The 13,142-nt window shown below is 38.8% G+C and overlaps 1 protein-coding gene across 4 annotated transcripts in view; it reads left to right on the top strand.

Moving 5' to 3' along the window:
* The window catches only part of ITPRID2 (ITPR interacting domain containing 2), a 43,335-nt gene extending 30,744 nt beyond the window's left edge, over positions 1–12,591 (top strand). Inside the window, exons 15-18 of one of the 4 annotated variants that reach the window (XM_060177619.1) lie at positions 2,011–2,076; positions 3,046–3,510; positions 10,868–10,985; positions 11,401–12,591. In XM_060177619.1, coding sequence (XP_060033602.1) covers positions 2,011–2,076; positions 3,046–3,510; positions 10,868–10,972 — 636 coding nt within the window. In that variant the 3' untranslated portion in view covers positions 10,973–10,985; positions 11,401–12,591. Of the gene's footprint in view, positions 1–2,010; positions 2,077–3,045; positions 3,511–10,867 lie in introns of all 4 variants that reach the window. The other 3 variants (XM_060177621.1, XM_060177618.1, XM_060177620.1) reach the window with 3 other exon arrangements.
* Positions 12,592–13,142: the final 551 nt, after the last annotated feature.

Raw genomic sequence — 13,142 nt, 5'->3', positions numbered from 1 at the left:
CCTTCCCACAAGTCAGTTGCCTGTGTACTTTGTGACAAGTGTCTTAAGTGCCCAGTATATTTAAAAATACCTTGAAAATTGTTTTTCATAATTTTTAACAGAGCACAATAAAAAGATAAATTTATTTATTTACTTTTTAAGGAAAACTGGTAGTGGGTTAACATGGATAACTAGACTTCAATTACTGTCCGTAACTAACTACAGAGAGCATAAATATTTTCTTTGTTTTTAAATTTCTTGTCTGTGACTAACTAGCCGTTCCCTTTAAATTTTTCCTTTATTTTGGATTCTTTTTACATAATGGGTTTTTTTAAAAAAATATTTATTCCCTTTTGTTGCCCTTGTTGTTTTATTACTGTAGTTATTATTGTTATTGTTATTGATGTCGCTATGTTGGATAGGAGAGAGAGAAATGGAGAGAAGGGGGGAAAGAAAGACACCTGCAGACCTGCTTCACCGCCTGTGAAGTGACTCCCCTGCAGGTGGGGAGTCGGGGGCTTGCACCCGGATCCTTAACACCGGTCCTTGCGCTTTGCGCCACGTGTGCTTAATCCACTGTGCTACCGCCCGACTCCCTACATAATGGTTTTTAAGGAATCAGATGACATATTCGTAAAGACAGAAAACATACATATGGCCAGCCAGTAGAATGCAAAGAAACACTTCTTCCTTTTTATACATTTAGTTGCTATTTTTTATTTGATAGGACAGAGAGAGATTGAGAAAAAGAAAAGAGGGTAGGGAGAGAGAGAGAGAGAAACACCTGCAGCCCTGCTTGTGTTTCACCACTTTTGAAGCTTCCCCCTTGCAAGTGGGGACCAGGGGCTTGAACCCACGCCCTTGTGCATGGTAATGTGTGTGCTCAACCAAGTCTTCCACCGCCCAGCCTTTTTCTTTTGATTTTGTATCATTTTTATGCTTTAAATATTACTTCTCAGGAATTTTTTACTTGAGTAGTAGTCTTATAGTCTTCGTAGTTGTAGAATATATTGTTTTTAAATGTTGAAGTTCTAGCTTTTTTTGTTGTTGTGGTTGTAAGTTGAGCAACATACTTTATTTTGCTAAAATTAATTAGTACAGACACATTTATATGGACACAGAGGAAGCAGAATCATGAAATAAGGATGTGTGTGTGTGGCCTGAGAGGCGGTGCATCAGATAGACTGCATGCTTCCCAGGCATGAACCCCTGGGTTGTAGCCTTGATACCACAGAAGAGACCAGCAGAGACAGGTTCCCAGGATAGTGGAGCCTGGCTTTAGTCTCTCTCGAGCTAGAAAGTAAAAATGGGGCTTGTGAGGTGGTTGCGAGGCGTCATCTGTGTTAGCGGCTCATGGTTTCATTCTCTTCACTGGGGAAAAAAAAAAAAAAGCGCCCTAAAAAAAAGCTTGTTTATACATATTTGTAGACCTTAGGGTAAGAGTAGCCTGTATAATTTTTAAAATATCTTTTTTTTTTTTTTTTTTTTAGTTAAAGGTTTTGATTCATTTTGAGAAATTTGTGTTGGTGACAGCCGAGAAACACTACATCCTTTGCACGTTCGATGGCAACAGCACATTTTGTAGGATTCTGTGACCATTGAAAGTTATGTTTGTGACATAAAGGAATACTGGAGGCAAGAATTAGCCTAGTCGTTTTATAATAAAACACAATTTGAAAATACACATATGGGGGCCGGGTGGTGGCGCACCTGGTTGAGTGCACACATTACAGTGCACGAGGACCCAGGTTCAAGCCCCTGGTCCCCGCCTGTAGGAGAACCTTCATGAGTGGTGAAGCAGGGTTGCAGGTGTCTCTGTCTCTTTCTCTCTCTTTTTAAAAATATTTATTTTTTTATTTATTCCCTTTAGTTGCCCTATCGCTTTCTCTCTTTCTCTCCCCCTCTGCTCTCAATTTCTCTTCGTCTAGTCAATAACAAGAAAAAAATATATATGTATATATATATATTTAAAAAAGAGAAATACACGCATGCATTCACATACGTAAGTATGTACTGTTATTGCTTTTCCAGGGGATGTGTAGCAGTGGAAGTGCTGATAACTTGTCATGTCCTTCTCCCTTGAATGTCATGGAACCTGTAAGCCTCTTTCCTTTGAAGTCATTGGGGAAAGAATGTATTTATTTCTTCTCTGTGGAGGTTATCTTCTGATACCTCCAGTTAAAGACCTCACCTATAGTGTTTTTCCTGAATATACGTAGTTTTGTTAAAGTTTGATTTTTAATGAGATACAATAAAAAAAAATCAGCATCAATAGCTAATAAGTACACTGGGCAATTGCTACAATAAATTCTGTATTAGGATCAGTGTGGCTGTGTTTTCTCAAAGTATCTTTCTGTAGCAAATACATTCAGACCACTATTGGCTGGGTCACTGAAACCACAGATAGGGAGCTGCAGATACAAGGGGACTCCTAGAACAGAAAATAACTCACAGGAGCAAGTTGGGTGGTGTAGTTTAAATATAGAGTTCAAAAGTTAAATTGATGAGAAATGAGTTTGCCCTTTCTGAAAGCCCACTGCCATTTTAAGCCACTAGGAAGCCAGCATAATTGCAGGAGCTTATCCTTATGTCCTCGTAGAAATGATACGTCATAAGAAATACTTACTTTATAGCCCCGGGGAAATGTGCTTTCACAGTCTGATTACAAGTCTATGGGTCTGTGTCGAGTTTGTGAACAAAAGTCTGGTTTTTATTGCACCTTAGGTAAATGGATTTATTTGGGGCAAAAGCAGTATGATTAACTAGTTTGTGCTTTACTAATTGATCTCGGGTATAAGAAATTTGGGCATCTCTGGTGGTGGCAAGTAATATCACATCCGACTTAATATTCAGTTATGCATTTTATGACTCGATTTTAATATGAATTTAGTTTTTTTCTTGGCTGATTTTGGAAATGAAATGACTATTTAATGAATGTGCTATCATCATGGCCTTGAAAATTGAATAATTTTGGCAGTAGTCACATAGGGGACTTTAATCTTTTTAGCTGCCATTCTTAATTTGGAGAAAGAAAAATTAATTTTTTTTTTTTTTTTACATCTCCAGGTCACTGAGCTTATGCGGGAACAGTCATATTTGAAGTCTGAATTGGGCCTGGGACTTGGAGAAATGGGATTTGAAATCCCTCCCGGAGAAAGCTCAGAATCTGTTTTCTCCCAAGCAACGTCAGAGTCATCATCTGTATGTTCTAGTCCCTCTCATGCTAATAAAAGAACCGGAGTATCTTCTAGTGACTCAGCCCGCAAATCCAAGACCCATCCGATACCGAGGAAGAAGGTATTCCGAGCATCGGTCGCCCTCACACCAACTGCCCCTTCTCGAACAGGCTCTGTTCAGACGCCTCCAGATGTGGAAAGTTGTGAGGAAGTCGGAGCTGCTGAAGAAGCCGTAAAGGCTGTGGGCCCTAAATCTGAAGTGGAAGAAGGACACGGCAAAGTACCGTCAGTGCCGGCGGCTGATGAAATGCATGGAGACGTAGAGCAGGACGAGCTGCAGCAGGTTATACGGGAGGTGAGTAAAGGGAGAAGGACATGACAAGTTATCAGCACTTCCACTGCTACACATCCCCTGGAAAAGCAATAACAGTACATACTTACGTATGTGAATGCATGCGTGTATTTCTCTTTTTTAAATATATATATACATATATATTTTTTTCTTGTTATTGACTAGACGAAGAGAAATTGAGAGCAGAGGGGGAGAGAAAGAGAGAAAGAGATAGGGCAACTAAAGGGAATAAATAAAAAAATAAATATTTTTAAAAAGAGAGAGAAAGAGACAGAGACACCTGCAACCCTGCTTCACCACTCATGAAGGTTCTCCTACAGGTGGGGATCAGGGGCTTGAACCCACAGCAGGGTCCACAGCAGCCTGTCCTATTCTCCCATGGGCACAGCCATCTTGGCTAGCCCGAGCGGGTGGTGGTGGTGGTGGTGGTGGTTGGGAGGGAAAGAGAGACCTGGAGCTCTGTCCCACCAATCGTCAAGCTTCCTATTATGCAGGTGGAGACCTTGACTTGAATCCAGATCCTTGCACATGATATTGTGTGTGCTTTACTAAGTGCACCCAGCCTGAGAGGTTTTTAAGCCAGCTAGCCATCAGTAGAGTTCATGTTTATTGAGGTGCAGTCTGAAGGCACTATTGTAAATTTTATATTCTAGTATGAGGTAATTGCAGTTCTCTATATTCACTTTGGTGAGGAAAGAATTGGAAGAGTTCAAAATAAATACACATGTGACAACTCGAGACCTTGTTTTCTTGCTGGTACAGTGAAGAATTACAGTTTAGATTTCTCCCAGTACTAACAGCTACTATTATATGTTTGTTGATCTAGGAGAGTGTGCTGTAGTTTTAATAAAGCATTTGATTGGAGTTAGTGGGAGGAGAAATGTGGAAGCTTTATAAGTTGTTGAAAAATAGCAGTATTTATATTTGATACAGCTTGAAACATTTAACCATAGCTCTAGGATATTAAAAGGACCACCACAAATTTAGAAATGTTAATAATAGCTAGGGGGTCTAAGGATAATTGAAAAAAGTAGTAAGATAACTATTTTTGAAATTAGGATAAAGTAGTAAGAAGGATATATGTGTGTATGCATTTAAAAAAATTTTTAGCTATCTTTTATTTATTAGGTAGCCAAAAATTGATAGGGAAAGGGGTGGGAGAGGGAGAGAGACAGAGGGACACCTGCCACATTGCTTCACCAAAGCTTCGTGAAGCTTTCCCCCTCCAGGTGGGGGGGACCAGTAAGTGATTTCCTAGGAGCAAAGAATTCCTAAACTAGACAACTGATTCTTTGTTGCTAGAACATGGCGTGGAAGTCATAGTTCCTGACAGACCACCTTAGTCCTGAAGACTAAGAACCTTCAGAAGAACCTCCAATCTAGATAAGATGCACTTTAACAATTTAAGACAGCGATAATTGCCGTACAAGGCAAGTGTGTGAAGAATGTTAGATAGAATTTATTATTAAACCCACTAGGTAAAATCTCCCTGATGTAGAATTTGAAGAATTTGGAGGAATTTGGGATTAATATTTACCCTTTTACTGTCTACAAAGAAGGGCTTGTTACCAATGGGGGGGAAAAAATATATATATATATATATATATATATATATATGTCAAGAAAGGCATAAATGTACTGAAGGCAGTCAGCTTTTAAAAACACTTTAGACACGTGCTCATATTTAATACCATACAAGATAGGACTTTTTCTATGTGTGGCGCCAAAAAAAGTTGAGCTCACGCTTCATTTTCTATGTTTTTGACCCAGATGTGAACCTGATCTCCACCACACTGTGGGAAGCTTCAGTGCTGGGTTTTCTTTCCTCTCTCCCTTTGTCTCTCTCTGTCTGGAGACGTTGACCCAGTGTGGTGAAGTCCACGGTGATGACAAGTGTGTATGCATGTAAATTTCTATCATCACGGCTCAACTGCGGTGGTGTTCTCTTAAAATTCCTTTACAAAACATTTCAGAGTTCAGACTAGTCTTTATTCCTTTAACCCTGTATGCTACTCGATTCCGTCTTTTAAAGCTTATGGTGGTATAAACTATCAAGAAAATTAGATTCTGCCTTCCCAGTCAGTTCTGGGCCTCTAGGCCCACTGACAAAGCTCCTATTCAGGGAGGCGAGATTTAATCTTGAACTGAACGGTTTTGCAGGTGAGACTTAAGTGTGTTTGGCAGACACTGTCAGAGAAGTCTCCTTACTGCACTCACTAGTGGGTGCATGAAGACAATTATGTCTCTCAGGCTTTTGTTTCCATCATTTCACAATTGGTGGATTTTTTTTTTTAAAGAATCCTTTCAACATTTATAATGTGTTAATACGATAGAATAGAGAGTGACAAATATTGAACAGCTTCATTCAATAGTTAAGTTTTTGTCAGATTAGAAGTACTGCTTTTCTGTACAGATTGTTTATGTTATCATGAGAAAAAGTATCCTCTTGGGGCTTACCAGGTCGTCTGTGCATATGTTTGTAATTAGTGGCCTTAAACCATTGACAGTTACTTTAAAAGTAGGTAAAAAGATTACTTAGTGGAATGAATGTGTGCCATATAGCAAGTTTAACAGAATTAGACATCAAAGTAAACATAAACCTTTTTTGAATGGGAAAGTAATATTGTTTGGTGGAATAGTCAGGTTTCCAATCTCTTGAGCATTTCTGGAATTTTTTAACTGTTACTTATTTATAAAATAAAAAATATCAACAAGACCATAGGATAAGAGGAGTACAATTTCACACAGTTCCCACCACCAGAGTTCCATATCCCATTCCCTCCCTTGAAAGCTTCCCTGTTCTTTATCCCTCTGGGAGCATGGACCCAGGATCATTATGGGATGCAGAAGGTGGAAGGTCTGAGTTCTGTAATTGCTTCCCTGCTGAACATGGGCGTTGGCAGGTCGATCCATACTCCCAGCCTGTTTCTGTCTTTCCCTAGTGGGGCAGGGATCTGGGGAGGTGGAGCTCTAGGACACATTGGTGAAGTCGTCTGCCCAGGGAAGTGAGATTGGTGTCATGGCAGCATCTGGAACTTGTTGGCTTGAAAAACATTAAGATATAAAGCAGTACAAATTATTTGAATAGTCAGGAACCTAAAGGTAAGAATAGAGCACATGAGGAGTTGCTTTTTGGTTTGGATACTTTGGTGACCTTGAATATTTTTGGGAGTGGAGGGAATGATCTCCTCAGGGACTGGCAGTTCAGGGAAACACAGATAGATTCTTATGGAATTTCTCAAGGCTGTTCATTGTACTGTTATAACTAGTGGAAGTCATCTAGGCAGCTGATACTGAATCTCAGGATCTTTATGTTTTTGTTTGTTAAGTTCCTACCCTTGATCTGTGCCTTTGAGAATCTTTGTCCCCACCTGCAGGGGAGTCGCTTCACAAGCGATGAAGCAGGTCTGCAGGTGTCTATCTTTCTCTCCCCCTCTCTGTCTTCCCTCCTCTCTCCATTTCTCTCTGTCCTATCCAACAACGATGACATCAATCACAACAATAATAAAACAACAAGGGTGACAAAAGGGAATAAATAAATAAATAAATAAAAGAATCTTTGTTTACTCAGGCTCTGTGCCTACAAAAACTTACTCCTGGTAATTTTCTTTAATTATTGGATAGAGACAGAGAGAAATTGAGAGGTGATGGGGAAGATAGAGAGGGAAAGAGACAGACATCTGCAGTCCTGCTTCACCACTTGTGAAGCTTTCCCCCTGCAGGAGGAAACCAGGGGCTTGAACCCAGGTCCTTGTGCACTGTAATGTGTGTGCTTAACCAGGTGCATCATCGTCTGGCTTCTTCTTGTAATATTTTTTTTCCCTTTTAAATTCAGAAAGGGAAGGGATTGCAAAGGATAGATACCACAGTACCATTTCATTGTTCATGAACCTCCCAGGCACCATGCATGTGGGGTCAGGGGCTTCAGACATGCCAAAAACCGTGCATTCTGCTGGGTGAACTCTCTCACGCTCCCACCTTTTAATATCAGTGTGGCAGGCAGTTCACCCAGTTCACCCGACATCCTTGAAACATGCCATTTGGTCTGTAGCACAACTTGCCTGACTTCTTACCAGAACTGCTGTCAGCGGTCACTTGCTATATCATACAGACTTCCAGAAGAATAGATAAGGTTACGTGGATGTCACCTCACACGTCAGATGTGAAGCCAGTCTGCTTATATGGCCAGTGAAAGTTTTGTCTTTATCTTGTATGACTTTTTTTTTACTTTATACTCAGGAAGATCCCTCCCAATAGGGTTTTCTCAGTCCTGATTCTTTCAACTTGTCTGCAACCTAAGAAACTTGAGAATGAATTTATTTATCCAAGCATTCACCTCGTGGATAATGTATTCAAGTCACTTTGTCATTTACACAGCCTGTTTGCTTTTCTGCTTTCACTTTCTGTTTGTGTTTGATATTGATGCCTTCTCACTGTCTCACACCAGCATTGAGCACTTCCCCCACCTGCCTGTGGGTTAAAGGAAAAGGTTACTAAGTAGATGCAGCGTGGAAGAGAGGCTAAAAACAAGAGCAGGCCCAGCAAGGTAGCTCACTGGAGAGAGGGCCCGCTTGGCCATGCAGGGGACCCAGCTTAGAGCCTGCCCTCTACCTGGCTAGGGAAGGTGCTACCATGTGTCTTCCCCTCTCTTCACTTGTCTCTCTTCCTATTTGAAAAATATGGCTGGAAGCTTCAAGCTCCAGCAACAACAACAACAAAAAGAACAAAAAACAAAAAGCAAGTAATGACACACCCCTCAAGGGCCAGGCGCCGGCAGACTGGCAGACAGGGTCTGTGGAGTGCTTGGTTTATGTCAGGATTCACTCAGGAATAAGGCCTGTTCCTTCCCCACAAGTTCAGAATTCGTCAGATTTCTTTCTGCTCCTGTGAGGAGCTACTTCGGTCCATTCAGCTCGTTACCGCTTCTCTTTACCCAGTTCTTGCTGCTATAGTTTTTCTGTATTCCCCAACCATCTGAAATTGGAGTTACTTTTTTTTATTATGAAGTCTGCTGTGCTTTGATGATTTACTGTTTTTCACTCCTTTTTTCCATGAGTAGCCCCCAATTTTTGAAGTGCAATCTTTTCTCATGTCACTAATGAATTAGTAATTTTTACACTATATGATAGCATTATTATTTGGTCTTCTAGATTATGACACCCTTGGTAGAAAGAGACTTTTTTTTTTTGGTAACTTAAATTCCTTTTTTAAAAAAACTTTATTTCATTTGATAGAACAGAAAGAAATGGAGAGGGGAGGGGTAGAGAGGGAGAGAGAGAGAGAGAAAGAGAAGCACCTGAAACACTGCTTCAAGGCTACTGAAGCTTTCCCCCCTGCAAGTGAGGACAAGGGGCTTGAACCTGAGTCCTTGTGCATGGTAATACATGCACTTAACCAGGTGCACCATCAGCCGGCCCCCAGGACTTTTAACTCTCACTCCACTAATGTGTGTACTCCTCAGAAACGGTGCCATACATTTTTGGTGTGTGAAGAACAACTTTTGGCTAGTATTTTTTTTAATATGTATTTATGTATTTTCCCTTTTTTGCCCTTGTTGTTTTATTGTTGTAGTTATTATTGTTGTTGTTACTGATGTCATCATTGTTGGATAGGACAGAGAGAAATGGAGAGAGGAGGGAAAGACAGAAGGGGAAAGAAAGATAGACACCTGTAGACCTGCTTCACCTTCTGTGAAGTGACTCCCCTGCAGATGGGGAGCCGGGGGCTCGAACTGGGATCCTTACGCCGGTCCTTGCACATTATGCCACCTGTGCTTAACCTGCTGCACTACTGCTCGACTCCTGGCTAGTATATTTTTAGAATGATGAGTCACAAAATTTAGTATTTCAATACAGTCATTAAAGAGCATTCTTTCTTTTGAATACTTATGTATAAGTTCATGTATCATGTACCACTTTTTCCTGGCAGATTACTGTAGAGTTATTTTCTGAAGACTTCAACTGAGATGCGTTCAGGATGTACTTAAGAATATTTTAGGGGGTAGGGGGAGTCGGGCTGTAGCGCAGTGGGTTAAGTGCAGGTGGCGCTAAGCACAAGGACCGGCATAAGGATCCTGGTTCAAGCCCTGGCTCCCCACCTGCAGGGGAGTCGCTTCACAGGCAGTGAAGCAGGTCTGCAGGTGTCTATCTTTCTCTCCCTCTCTCTGTCCTCCCCCTCCCCTCTCCATTTTTCTCTGTCCTATCCAACAACAATGACAACAATAATAACTACAACAATAAAACAACAAGGGCAACAAAAGGGAATAAATAAATAAAAATAAATATAAAAAAATATATTTTAGGAAGTAGATCAGACTAACAGGAAGTTGTAGGGATGTAGAATTTCTAAAAGCTTCTTGAGAGTATATGAAGTGCTAATTTGGGAAGGCATTACCAATTTATTTCTGGAAGTACACATATAAAGCACTCACAAAGGGTTATTAGTATGTGAAGCTATATCATAAGAAAGAACAGATGTGGATAGGCCTGCACAGTGTGTGGACATCTGGAGGAGGGCATCGTGATGGAATTGCCACTGCTCCTAGATTTGTTTGCGTTTTCCGATGTAATATGAGATGTCTGTCCATAGCGGAAGTGAAAGAATCAAGCACCTGGCAGATATCCCACACAACTTTAAATATATATATATGTTTCTTTACAATTGATGATTACTTAAGAGGATGTTCTTCATGTTTTAAATATATTGTAATAGGGACCACTCACTCTTTTCACTTATGATGTGCATGTTAAGTTGAAACAATATATGATTTTTTAAAAAAATATCTACTTTCATTTGATATTCGTAGGCAAAATACCTATATAGCTTTCTGTCACTGGCAGGTTTTCTCATGAGGACACTGAATATCTGTTGCCACAGAAAGGGTAGGCCTATCAAAGACATAAAAGTCTTGTATTTTTAAAAAAGAGCCTTGCATTTCATTATCTCTACCAGGTTTTTAATGTTATAAAGCAAATTACATGATAGAAGTATTTTTGAAAGACTGACTTACTCAAGGAAACTGACTAGAGCACTGCTCAGACCCACAGCATAAAGTGATTCAGGGTATTAAACCTGCAGACTTGAGGATCTTCACATGATAGCTGTGTGCTTTAACAGGCTAAGCTGCCTCCTTGTCCCCTGTAGAAGTTTTTAATCTAGAAAATAAAAATTCCTAATGCTATCAAATTAAGAACTGTGAGTTTTGTTTTTTTTTTTCCATGAGCAATGAATCAAAAGGTGAAAACACTGCCTGGTGTTGCCAGGGATTCCGTAGAATTAAATCCTACTAGTTTTTCTGAAGACAGGCAACAACAGTGATTGCCATATGTTAAGTTCTTTGCTTTCTTTCTTTTCATTCTAGATTAAAGAGTCTATTGTTGGGGAAATCAGACGGGAAATTGTAAGTGGACTTTTGGCAGCAGTATCTTCAAGTAAAGCATCTAATTCTAAACAAGACAGTCATTAAATGGAACTTAGAGGTAATTTTTTCTGAACGTCTTTATTTAGCCAAGTGTAAATTAGTACTTTACAATGCATTGTTTCCATCACACGTGATGAGTTAACTTTTGACTTGCACATTGTAACACGTGCACTCAATCAGGCACGCCACCGCCCGGCCCCAGAAATCATTCTTAAAAGTTATTAAAGAATGTATAATGTTAGCTATAGAATATCAAAACATACTTCGATAAATTATGTCATAAACTACTAACATTTTTGAGATACATGATAAGAGAATTAAGGAATTCATTTTAAGGCATTAAAGAAGATGTATGCAGATCACAGGAGAATCTAATACACACGCACACAGACTTTTCATTCCCATTACAAAGAAAATCTGACTAATAGCCACTGACATGTGGTTAATGTTCCCTTCTCTTCCCTTTATTTAAGGTTGCACGGATACTCTTAGCTGAATGATCCCGGAGTAGTGAATGATACACACTGGTGGAGGTATTTGTGCTTCAGAGGATAACTTGCTGCTAGCTGGGCTACTGTAACCGGTGTGCAGTGTTCTCTTCCTCTTTGCCTATCTTTTATCATTTTAAAAAACACACATAGAAACTTAGGCACTTTGCTGGCTTCATTTTTTTCCCCCTAAACTGTAGTCATTTGAGAAGTCTAATATTTATTTTGTATGTCAGTACTTTCCAGTTGATTCCCTCTGTAGAATTAATTTTAAAACTTGAAAACTTCTAGATCTAACCAACTTATAAATAACATATTCTTTTAGACTAGCCTCTTAAAACACTGACCTCTGTGAGGTATTTACTGTGCAATAACTGATTCATTTTTGAGAGCTTGAAACAACCAATGATTTTCCCTCCACTGCTGTTAGTTAGTGTCACTTCCAAGAAGAAAAATTGTTCTGTTGTAAAAAATTGCTCTTAATTCTTGAGGAGGTTACTAATAGCAGTAGGATAGACTTGTACAAGGAGATCTACAACTACTTAATGTTCTTACACTGTAAACATTGTTACTTTACCCAAGACAATTGTAATTTTATTATCGTTTATTTAGTATTTTTCTTTTGGAAATGTGCATTACATTAAACACTATGTACTTTTTTTTTTTTTTTTTTTGCATTGTCTTAACTTCTTTATAGTAAGGAGAGATTCCTTCTTTTACTTTTAGACTAAATAGTGGAGTATTGCCAAAATAATGGGACACGTGACTTGAATGGATGGAAATGAATAAGCTGGGGGTTAGTTTTTTTTTTTTTTCCTCCAAATTGAAGTAATTTAGACTTCTTTTACTCATGATGGATGGCTTTTAACTCACTTTTAACCAGCAATAACTGTATTGTTTTCATGGTGGGGAAAAAAGGAGGGTGGCTTCCTATTTGGTTTTGTATGTGCTAAGTAAATACAGAAAGTAACAACCAAATGTCATTGAAATTATTATTTTAGCATTTATAATTATAAGCTCCTGTATTTCTTTGTGTGAAATTTAAATCAAAAGTGGTTTAAATAGTAACAATATTCTTTGAGAGAATAGCCAAAAGGCTTGTAAATGTTTGAATTATCACACAAAGACTGATTTCTAAAAGAAAAATTAAAACAATAAAGTATTTATTTTGCCTAATTTGTCTTTAGTGGCGTCTTTTCTGGATCGACAACAGGAAGATTTAGATTGCATTAGATTTGACGAGTAATAAATAAGCTTCAAAATAATTGAAGCATAAAATCTAATAAGCTGATTCTCTTTTCCTGAAAATGATTATATGATGCTTTCAAACGTGCAGTATTATTAGACCACCCAGGAGGAAAAACATATACCAGTGACTATTACTCTCCTAGTCTTGTGCCATCCAAGACCAAATAAAGCTTTCCTTTAAAAACGGTGTGAAAGTACAAAGAACACACACTACACTATTTTCTTATTCTTTAACTAGAGTATGCGGAAATTTTCACTTCTAATGAGATTAAGGATAAATATAAATAAATTAAATACTAAAAGTAACATAGACATGAATTTTTTTAACTATTTAGTTTTGCTTGCATTTTTACTTTACTCTGGCAGTATAAATTATCCAGATTTTGATCAAGAAGACCTAGAAATACAGCCAGTGAGCAAATCAATTCAGTATTGGGCAAATATTTTAATTAGTACCTACTCTGGCTGCATTCTAACTA

Source organism: Erinaceus europaeus, chromosome 18, assembly GCF_950295315.1.
Source record: "Erinaceus europaeus chromosome 18, mEriEur2.1, whole genome shotgun sequence".
Classification (NCBI taxonomy): Eukaryota; Metazoa; Chordata; class Mammalia; order Eulipotyphla; family Erinaceidae; genus Erinaceus; species Erinaceus europaeus.
The sequence above is the reverse complement of the archived record's forward strand: the minus strand, read 5'-3'. Positions and strand labels throughout refer to the sequence as shown.